This window comes from Hippoglossus stenolepis, chromosome 10 (genome assembly GCF_022539355.2).
Source record: "Hippoglossus stenolepis isolate QCI-W04-F060 chromosome 10, HSTE1.2, whole genome shotgun sequence".
Classification (NCBI taxonomy): Eukaryota; Metazoa; Chordata; class Actinopteri; order Pleuronectiformes; family Pleuronectidae; genus Hippoglossus; species Hippoglossus stenolepis.
Genome location: NC_061492.1, coordinates 9,423,380 through 9,433,896, shown reverse-complemented (window position 1 = coordinate 9,433,896; position 10,517 = coordinate 9,423,380). Strand labels below are relative to the sequence as shown.

At 41.1% G+C, this 10,517-nt stretch overlaps 2 protein-coding genes across 5 annotated transcripts in view; both read left to right on the top strand.

Moving 5' to 3' along the window:
• Positions 1–479: 479 nt before the first annotated feature.
• Positions 480–4,672, top strand: LOC124852600 (putative uncharacterized protein C6orf183). The gene is made up of 10 exons (XM_047341699.1): positions 480–598; positions 1,355–1,427; positions 1,568–1,678; positions 1,803–1,916; positions 2,458–2,652; positions 2,760–2,877; positions 3,368–3,525; positions 3,661–3,813; positions 4,079–4,180; positions 4,442–4,672. The coding sequence occupies exons 1-10, from the start codon at positions 480–482 to the stop codon at positions 4,670–4,672; spliced, it is 1,374 nt and encodes a 457-aa protein (XP_047197655.1).
• The window catches only part of si:ch73-242m19.1 (coiled-coil domain-containing protein 162), a 19,017-nt gene continuing 10,299 nt past the window's right edge, over positions 1,800–10,517 (top strand). For 3 of the 4 annotated variants that reach the window (XM_047341646.1, XM_047341645.1, XM_047341643.1), the window contains exons 1-20: positions 1,800–1,916; positions 2,458–2,652; positions 2,741–3,813; positions 4,079–4,180; positions 4,442–4,775; positions 5,392–5,509; positions 5,588–5,791; positions 6,010–6,327; positions 6,491–6,691; positions 6,803–6,924; positions 7,007–7,235; positions 7,331–7,536; positions 8,210–8,362; positions 8,635–8,728; positions 8,825–8,959; positions 9,390–9,520; positions 9,610–9,721; positions 9,823–9,872; positions 9,976–10,152; positions 10,275–10,416. In XM_047341646.1, the coding sequence (XP_047197602.1) occupies positions 5,603–5,791; positions 6,010–6,327; positions 6,491–6,691; positions 6,803–6,924; positions 7,007–7,235; positions 7,331–7,536; positions 8,210–8,362; positions 8,635–8,728; positions 8,825–8,959; positions 9,390–9,520; positions 9,610–9,721; positions 9,823–9,872; positions 9,976–10,152; positions 10,275–10,416 (2,259 nt within the window). In that variant the 5' untranslated portion in view covers positions 1,800–1,916; positions 2,458–2,652; positions 2,741–3,813; ... (2 more) ...; positions 5,392–5,509; positions 5,588–5,602. The remainder of the gene's footprint in view (positions 1,917–2,457; positions 2,653–2,740; positions 3,814–4,078; positions 4,181–4,441; positions 4,776–5,391; positions 5,510–5,587; positions 5,792–6,009; positions 6,328–6,490; positions 6,692–6,802; positions 6,925–7,006; positions 7,236–7,330; positions 7,537–8,209; positions 8,363–8,634; positions 8,729–8,824; positions 8,960–9,389; positions 9,521–9,609; positions 9,722–9,822; positions 9,873–9,975; positions 10,153–10,274; positions 10,417–10,517) is intronic. The other variant, XM_047341644.1, reaches the window with a different exon arrangement.

The window sequence follows — 10,517 nt, the reverse complement described above, 5'->3', positions numbered from 1 at the left end:
AGACTTGACTCTGCAGGCGGCGAGGAGGTGATCTGCTATTGGACAATCTCATCACAGACTGAGAACCAATCACACGCTGTATCCAAGAAGAGTGGCCCCCGCTCAATTAAGTCAAGGTTTTGGAAAGCAGGAGCCCTGACTGCTGAGGAGGGAGCTGCCCAACAACCGCTGCTCTGTGCATCATTTATCATCCATTTACTTTTTATTACATATTATTGTAATGTGGGCGGTATCTGAACAGCACAGCAGCGTTGACGTCATGGTTTTCTGACAAATGTGATGTGAGAGCCCTCTACTGATCAGATGCAGCTACTGTGTGAGTTCAGGCCAAAGAGAGGAAACCGCTCCTGTCTCCATGGATACGACACAACAAGTCAGCATGGGCGCACAGATTTTCTCAGGACGTGTTTGAAATATTTGTACCTCAGTTTCTTACCAGTTTCTACACGTGTTGACCCTGAACTAGAAGAAGTTGCACCATGTGTAACGTGTACAGAGTTTCCTCCTCCGTCAGAGTGGAGCAGATGGAGGCCGAGCTCTCACATCAGCTCTCAGCACTGCGGGGACACATTGAGGAGAGTGGATTTACTTCATACAGGTGAGGGAGCTTGGGGATTTTTATACACACACTGTATTTCAGCTGCAAACTGTTCTTAGTGTTTGTTTTGGCAGGAACTTGGAACTCAACTCTGCCTCCACTCAAAAATGTGTCTTGCTCTGTTGCTTGTTGTTGCTTCTGGTGGATGTTGGAGCTTTTTATATTTTTTATATACTTTTTAATATTTATACTTGCACAAATACACCACAGCAAATACCTTGTATGTGTAAACCTGCTTGGCAATAAAATCTGATTCTGATTCTGATGTGTTCACCTTTAATCTGAGTTTAACACATCACAACTAGTTGGAAGTTCAAAATGTCCGGTGGATCCACACTGAGAATAGAAAATAAATATATAGACATCATGTCCAGCAGTTAATCAATAAAAACAATTTTTTTCTTTTTTTCCATGACTGAGAAAGAATATATGTAATTTTAATGAGGTAATTCAACTTTTCTGTATATATATATACAGAAAAGTTATATATATATATATATAAGCAGAGTGTTTTATAATATATTTCCATAATCAATTAACTTTATATTTCAAATATGATGAATAAAAAATACAGATTTTTATATATGATAAATATTTTACAGTATAATTCTATAATTTATGAATTCTTTAATTCTTGTTCCATGAGTTACAAAGAGTATATGTAATTTAACGAAGTATTTTTATGTCTTAAACATGCCTGAATGGAATCTATTGTAATAGAAGCTTTTCAATAATTTAAATAAATATCTGTTTCAGTTCTGTTCTGCCGCCGAAAGACGTCTCCTTCTTCCGTGCGGAGAGGGGACATGCGCTGAGGAGGGGGCTTCAGGTGAGACAGTAAAAATCCATTTTCATTTTTATCGAGTCCAAGGAAAATTGATTTATTGATTTCCTAGTCATTTAAAAATCAATCTAGACTCGTTTATTTTTTCTTGAATCAAAGTGAATGTGACTCCTCTTTGGTTGCAGGTGGCTGAAGCTTCTCCTGTTCAGTCTCAGGCTGATGTGATGCAGAGGGAGCTGGACAGTTGTCTCAGTCTGGAACACACAGCTGACAGTCTGCCTGCTCTCCTGCACCAGGTGAGGCCTGACCACACCACACCACATTTATAAAACTTCCCACGCCATGGGATACAACGGCAGCAAAAGATAAAAAGAGAAATGTAATTGAAACTAACTTCCTTTCTTGTGTTTCCTCCCGCAGTTTTACGCTGACAGATCATATCACTTGGCTCAGATCAAATATCTGCTCATGCTGAGATGGAGGAGATTTTGCCGCCACGCCAGCGTCATTGAGAAGCTTTATCCTCATTACAAGGTGACAGCATGAAAAAACACATTTTACAAAAGTAACGCATCAACACTCGGTATGACAGGAGGTTTTCTTCCTCCTTATATGTGAACCTGTTTGTGTCACGGCTCCTTTTCTGCTGTTGTATGCACATTCACATTTTTAATTTGGGGTGTAAAGTGAGAAAATATGAAATTATTGATCATTAAGGAAATAAATCAACTGTATTGATTTGTAGAGTCATGAGTTATGCGATAATTTCATTTGAATTAAAACAGTAAGGTTGCATTAAAAGCTCTCATATCTACAGTGGAAGTACATGTTAGTAAACCCCGTCTGGAATAAGTATAAGTATATCCAGATATATCCATACATATGAATACAGCTTGCAAATGTTTAAATTTAACATAAATACATGAAGAAACAAGCATTTTTAAAATAAATCTTTGCAGAATGAGAAGGGAAAAAACTCAAACACAGTAAATTAAAGGTATACTAATGGAAAATGTTAAATACCTTTATTGACAATACACAACTTTACAGTTACATCAGACTTGTTTTCTCTCAGGATCAGGTGAGATTTTTAAACAGCGAGTACGAGGACGCTGTTCAGAGAGCTCGCCGCCTGTCGGTGAGCAGAGAGACGATCCTGACGGGACGAGGAAACCCTGCTCCCCTGCTCTCTCAGGACGACCTGCTCATCTACCTCCGCTGGCTCGTGTGCCACCTGCACTCTGTTCACACCATCCACAGCTTCCTCAGGGTGAACACACACACAGACTGTTTTAAAGTCATCCACCGTGTTCGTCTTTTTATTTATTATTACTGCATGTGTTTGTTTTTTTTAACAGGTGCTGCATTATGTACCAGCCTGTGAAAGGAAAGAAGAAGAATTTCAGACAAGCGTCACGAAGGAGGAGGAATCTTTACATCAGGGGCAAGATGCTGAGGGTGAGAGTCAAACCAGCAGTCGCCTGGAAATCTACTGGTCAGTTTAGTTAAAAGAAAGAACCCCCCGAGAGGAGAATAAGAGATCTGCAACGGTCATGAACATCTGAAAAACAGATAATGAGACTAGAAAAGATAAGGAAAAGCTCAACAAGTATAGAGAATCTAAGGCTTTTCTTCTGTGGACTGTGAATATTTCCACTACATTCAACAGTAATTTGTCCATTAGATTTAGTTTTTTCTTGAATATAGGATTATTTTCAGTAGAAGACCAAAACATACTGATTTACTGGTAAAATAATAATAATCACTCAACATAACCATAATTTTTCGAATATATCTGAATTCCTGTCAATTTGAAGCCGATAATTGGACCTTATCGTGAGACCATGTGATCAGCTGCTCTTGTAAAACTCTTCTTGCAAAATCATGATTATTGACACAAAATTTCATAGAGATTTGTGTTTTTCTGTGACTTTTGTTTGGCGAAATCTTGAACACCGAAAATGTTGACCGCACATTGGCATTAGGAAAAAGCGTTTCAGGCCAAACAGGAAACTTCCTCCCGCTCTCTGTTCACCTGGACGACTTTCTACCTGAGCTTCAGTCTTTAATCGACTACTTCCACCTGTCGTGTGATGCCCGACAACTCAGGACGGCTGCAGACGAGATGGAGTTGTTCAGCACGGTAACGTTGCTTAATGGACGACACAGCATCACATGCATAAATAACAAACCAGGTTTTTGTCCCTGCGTCACCACCATGTGTTTAAATGACATGAGGTTGATTGATTCAGATAAATCATGGCCCCTGTCTCCTAAGGTGTGGAGAGAGTTCAGGAGGATCTTCAGTCGACAGGAGCAGATGAAAACGTTTCCTCAGTACGACGGCACAGAGGTCAAAGGGAGTCAGTGGGGGAGGAAGAGTGCGAGCGCGGCTCTGAGGAAGGAGGCTAACTGGATTCCTTTCATTCAGGTCCGAGATCATTTATACATCCAGGTCAAAAGGGCACACCACAAATTTATTTCTGTAATCCTATAAAGTTGTTGGCTCATCCCAAACGTTTGAGCCCTCGAACCTTCGTCACAGGTTGTGTATTTGTAAAATATTTATGATGTTAAATGACGTGCTTCAACAGCTCCCCTTTGTTTGTTTGCAGCCTGTTTTATATATATGTGTGTGTGGATGGTTTTTCCTCTGTAGGACAGGTGGTGTTGACAGTTTGGGTTTTGTTCTTTAGGTGAAACCCCGTCGGGATCCTTGGCGGCAGAAACTCGTCACAAAGCTGCAGGAGAAGAAAAGTGTGGACGAGCTGCTGAGGATGCACTGCAGGTTTCTGCAGGTGAACAGAGACTCAGCTCAGATTCTATAACAGGAAGGGAAGAGTTGTAACTTTTGTAAAACTATTGTGGCATAAAATTAGCATTCTCACAATAGTTTTATCCAACAATAATCTGTACTGTCAGAGAAATGGTTTATGGATAAATATGATTTAAGTGTTATAAGATTAATTTTTTAATTAATCTTATAACACTTCCAGCCTTCCTTTTAATGATCAATCTTAAGATGTGTTGAGTTATTTCATTCCTCTGTATCTCATCAGGTCCCAGATCTGCTCCAAGTGTCATCAGCTCTAAAAGACCACGCCGCTCACGTCTGTGACTCACACCTCACACCGAGCTCGTGCGTCTCACACAGCAGCAAAACAAAACGACAGAAAATCTCAGAGACGTGGACGAGTGTTTACAAAGCTGCAGGTTTAACTCAGGCATGTATCATCCGGTTTTCTGCTCAGAGAAACGATGTCTTCATTGTCCTCAGCGCTGTCGACTGAATTAAAAGTGACGTTTGTCTCGTCAGGAAACACAGAGTCACTCGTCCACATCCGGAGGCAGCGAGCAGAGGAGTTTAAAGGGTCAAAGGTCAACAAACGAAAGGTGTGTTTTATTTGTTTTACTTTTTTGATGAACCGGTTTTTCTCTTTTCATCTTAAGTGTCAAAAATAAGGTTGAATTCGTATAACAATTTTGTCTTGCTTCCTCAAGACCAAGGAGACAGCTTCAGATCATCTATTTTGTCAGAAAAAGTCTAAAAAAGGTTAAATATACAGAATCAAAAGCATTGCAACATCATATTGTTTCAGTTTTTCTCTGATGTTGCAATGATTTTGACTGAAAATTAATGACCAACAATTTAATAACATATTTTATTCACCTATTCACCTATAAAATATGCTCAACATTATCTGGGTCCTGTTAGGTTCTTATATATTTAACCGTTTTTGGACTAGATGATTTGAAGATGTCAACTTGGTCTTGGTGAAATTATAATAAGACAACCTTATTTTTGACACTTTTATTATGAAAAGAGAAAAACTTGTTCATCAAAAAATATTTTTAAAATGGCTACGCTGAGATTTTCAAGTAAAACTTTACACAAATCAAAAGATAAACTTTGCTTTCTTATTGGCACTAGATCTCTTGAATAACTGATGCAAAAGCTTAGAAACATAAAACCCATGAGTATTTTGTAAAACTACTCTCCTGAGGACAGTCTGCAGCTGCTGAGTCTGGATGACAGTTTGGATGAAGGAGCCTCAGACCCCCTCGTTACTGGAGGTGCTTACCTGTCCCTGGTTTACCTGCGTCATCTCAAACTCAGAGAGCTCCAGGTGAGGCCCACGGTCTCGATTAGATGTTCTGACTCCTGCAAATGCTTCATATTCACCTTCAGTTTCTCTTGTCCGCAGCGCGTCTCTCTCGGGATGCTGAACTACCTGCGCTCCGTGGAGAGGACTCTGACCTTTGACCTGGCAGGTCTGCAGCTGGAGGAGGGAGAGCTGTGCAGCACAGCCGAGGAAACAGGCTGGATGAACGCAGCCAGGGGAGGAGGAGGGGAGGCGGGAGGACTCGGCTCGCTCCAGTTCAACCACAACACTCCTGTCGACTACAAGGTACAAGGGACTTGTTTTTACATGAACTCAAAATAAAGATAAAGAACATATTTGGGGAACTGCAGCTGCTATTTGTTATCTGATATGAATTTAAGGGATCTATCTATCTATCTATCTATCTATCTATCTATCTATCTATCTATCTATCTATCTATCTATCTACAAATAAAGAAAAGGTTTGAAAGTATTTCTTACTGTACGACTTCCTTGTATTCCAGGTTCGTTGCTCAGAGTTCATGGATTTTGCTGAGGTGGAGAATCTTCATGATTTCTACAGCTGTGAGGAGCGTGTGGTCCACACTCAGGACCAGAGAGGGTTCTACATCGTGTACGACGCCGCCCTGAAGGACCTGGATGAGCTGGAGAAGGAGCTTCTTCTCGTCGGCTCTCACTTTATCCAGAGATACAAGACGGAGAAAATGGGAAAAGCTGAGGAAGCTGACGTCCACTCCTGTGCCGGGACAGATGTGGACCGAGTCGCAGTGCTGCTCGACTTGTGGACGTGTGAGACAGAGTTTTTAGAGAGCAAAGTGCAGGTAGAGTGAAAATACTGCTGATTTTATTCTCATGTCTCTTCATTGTCTGTCCTCTCATTTACTAACTGTTCCACCAATACATTTCACAAGACCAAATTTAAGATCAAATTAATGTATTGAATGAGAAACCCTTTTAAGTGCTGTTTCTTCTTCTTTCCTTCAGCTCCTAAACTGTTACTGTGAGGCCTACCAGCACGCAGCAGGGGCCGAGGAGAGGTTTGCTCTGGCCCGAGTCGTCACTGACATCATGCACAGTCGACCGCAGCTGGACCTGAACCAGGACCACTTTGTTCAGGTCTACAGGGCCGAGACAGACTGTCTGAGAAGTCACCAGCAGCTCATCAAAAATGTCCTGGATAATCAGGTGAAAACAGAAAGTCCGCAGAGGCATCGAGTTATGTTCACGTGCAGTTTGTTGTGTGGCACCTTGATTCAGGTGAATCTTTGTGACAGATTGTGTTGTTCACCTCATCAGATTGAAAAACAGCGACAGTACCTCCAACGCATCTGGAGAGACGATCGGCAAGGCTCCACTCATGACTTTGGTCTTCCACTGAACTACGTTCCCAAACACATGGTCTCCCTTGGAGGCAGCAGGTTAGTGAACAGAGACGTCAGTTCTAGAAGTTCATGACGTTGGGGTCTTAGTATCTCTGTTTTTACCTTCTTGTGTTTGCAGCCCTGCACTAATGAACGTGTTCCTCCTGGAGGTTCACCCGTCCCTCTGCCTGGCCTCTGCGGTCTATCAGGGTTTAGTCCAGGCTCACACGGAGCTCTGTCAGCTGCACCGAGCCACCAGCGTCTCCCACAAACTCCTCCTGCAGCAGAAGCTCCTGCATCAGGCCCTGCAGAGCTGGAACCGCCTGGTTTCACCTGGAGCCTCCTACAGTTCTCAGATACAGAAGGATGTAGGTTTTTATTTCTCTGGACTCTTTGCAAAGCAAGTCACATAAAGAAAGGGAACAGATTTACTCCATTCTGCTTTCCTGTCCTCCACTCTCAGTTGTTCTCAGGTGTGTTTTTTGAGGACCCAGTTTTGGTGCAGAACGTGGGGCTGTCATTGGTGAAGTCTGCAGAGGAGAAGGACACGATGCAGGGAGAGAGAGAGAAACAGTCGTACGCAGTGGAAACTTTCTCCAAGCTGCTGGAGCTCGTCACCGTCCGACATCGGCTGCTGGAGTCGGCCTCAGAGACGGCACATCTGGCACAGTAAAGATCTCAGTCACATCAGGGTAGAGCGGGTTCACAACGTGTTCTGTACATTTATTCTGTAGATAATACTGTAGATAATATTCTATATTTCCTATTGGCTCATGAAAAGTTGACATTGATAGTTTTTTTTTTAATGCATTTATTCATGATATTCAATTCAACTTAAACATCGTTAACCAGAAGAGCCTTTAAGAAACGTTTTCAGTCAACAAGGATGTAGTCATTTGAAAATCATTGTTTTTATTTTGCCTTCTTTTTTAACATTTATTTTTGTTCAGATTTTTCAGAAAACCTTTTCTCTTTGTAAGTTTTCCATTTGATCAAATTCTTTATACATGCTACTCCACTTAAATGATGGACGAACCTTTTTTTTTTTATTGGAAAATTTTCTTTAAAAAGTCTTTAAAATACAATTTTTTTTCTTTCACATTTCGTAAACAGCTTTAAGACTGAGTTCGAAGATTTAACCAGACTCTACTCAATGTCTGTTTAGTATGTGTAGATGTTCAAATTTAATATAAATTTTTTCTGAGAGTTAAAAGTCACCGTGGTCTAAAGTCCTTAAAATTAAAAATTCCTTTTCTCTTTCTTGGACACTGCAGTTCATCTAATAAGTAGTTAATGAAGGTCAGTATCATGTCAGGTTGTAACGTCCAGTATTTCTTTCCAGGTTGTACAGAAACGTGGCCTCGGAGCTCGGCTTCAGTGAGTTCCACCTGCATCTGAGGCCGGTGCAGTTTGAGGTCGCTGAACAAAAAGACCAAACAGAGCAGAGGCCTATTTTTATCACGGCGGTGCTGGAGGATGACTCGTCTGTGGACAGGTAAATAAAACACCCACATGTCTTATACCCACGAGTAAATCTACGACTGCACATTACAGACACATCCAGGGAAGAGTTTTATTCATACACTGTGTTTAAGAGTTAATTAAGAAGCTGTACTTTTGAACTTGTTCCTCTGATGGGCAACAGGAAACGCTGTTTGCACTTTTTTTTACCTCTCGGTCCTGCTTCTGCTCGTGTGCTCTTGTATTTCTGCTTTTCCACATTCCGCACTGAAGTATGTTTTTAAAGTGGATTACCATCTGCTGCAGGTTCAGCCCCTCCCACCTGCCTCTGAGCATCCAGGAGCTGGACGGGGACCAGGTCGGGAGGTTCAGCTTCAGCTCGGAGGAGGCGGTCAGTCATGTACGTTCAAATGAAGCATTGGATCTTTAACATAAATATAGAAAATAAACAAATAAAACTGTTTTTTCTTTAACCCATTTTCGTATGTTTTCACAGCTCATGAACACTCAGAGCATTGAGAACCTCCAGGTGACTTTGGCCTGTCAGGTGACCCAGAAGAACGCCCTGATAAGTGCTGTGAAAGTGGCGTGTCTCTGCTATTGGGCAGAAAGTGTGACATCATCAGCGGAGGTGTGTATTTAACTGTGGTGGTACATTTACTCAAGCACAGTACATACATATGACAGAGAAGTATTTCCTTTTGTTGCTACTGTATATTTATACTCATTTGTTAAACAAAGGTTGACAAAGAGCGTTTCCTGAGTTAGTTTGAGGTTCCCTTTGGATCAGGATACATGTCAAGCAAAATAAAATTCATTTAAAAGATTAGAGTAAAATAAATAAAAGTATAAATCTGTATAAAATTTTAAAAACAAGTTGATGGAGAAAATAGTATAAATAAAGAAGATAGAAATGGGTAAAATATAAAAATAAAAATAGATTAAAGTAAAATGATGGCATGACCATGTAAAATAGTTTAGTTAAAGACACTTGGGAAATAAAACAACATTTCAATCTGTTTGTTTTTTCAATTTGAGTTTGTTTTCTCATTTGTTTTTAGAGTGAAAAAGTCCTTCATTCTGATAAAGATGTAAAATCCACAACAGGATTGGACTCCAAACTCAAAAGCAGCTCTAACAAACTGCAGGAGAAGTCAAACATGAAAACTCCCACCACCACCACCAGGGAGAGGTAACTTTACAAAACAGATAACACTGGTAATGATCAACCGAGCTTTAGTTCTGCCTCTTTAATAAACCCAGTCTTGTTTGTTACTGCAGGCTGATGGAGGCCTTCGTGTCCATACAGCTGGAAAAAGTGGGTCTGCGTGACGAGATGCTGAACTCGTATCTGAAGAAGAAACGAGCCGTGGGGGGTCTCATACAAACCCCGGTGAGTTGCACACAGCGGTGGATAGATTTCCAGGGAGCTGAGCAGGATGATGGGTGTGATCGTTTGTCCGTGAAGTCAAATGAGTTTCTCTCACTCGACAGGAGGAAGCAGCAAAGATCAAAAGGAGCCTCATAATCGAATTTCTCAAGAGGTAAGTCTGTGAAAAACAACTTAATTCACTCTGTTACAAAACAAGACGATATATAACAGCACATCTCGTATCCTGATCTGTGTGTCTGTCATTATTTCGACAGGTTCAGCCCACGGATATCTCAGTACTGTGTCAGAGCGCAGATCGTTGAATATTACTACAGTTTAACTTCTCTATTGGATGACGTCCCCTCCGTCCGTCGGTCTCACTTCACAACGGAACAAACCAGCGCACCCAAAGTTATTGTGGATTCAGGGGTTGACCTTTCTCCTGACCCCAGGTACAACCAGCTTCAATTCTATATCTAAATGGACAGTAACACATCAGCTTTTAAATGTTGTCTGTTACTTATGTAAAAAACTGTAAAACACTTTTTATCTGAATTCTCTTCTTCCTCTCAAGCGGCACGTTTCAGAGTCGGCAGCAGCAGCAGCAGCAGCAGCAGCAGCAGTTGTTGTCTGCAGATGGAAAAACTCTCCTGAACCTGTGGGTCATCCCTCATTTCTCTGAGGTGCTGCACATGTTCAAAACGCTGGAGATTTCGGTGAGACTCTAACAAAAAAAAAATACTTAAAGTTAACTAAAAGTACGAAAGTAACTAAAAAGTAACTAAAAAGTAACTAAAAGTACGAAAGTAACTAAAAG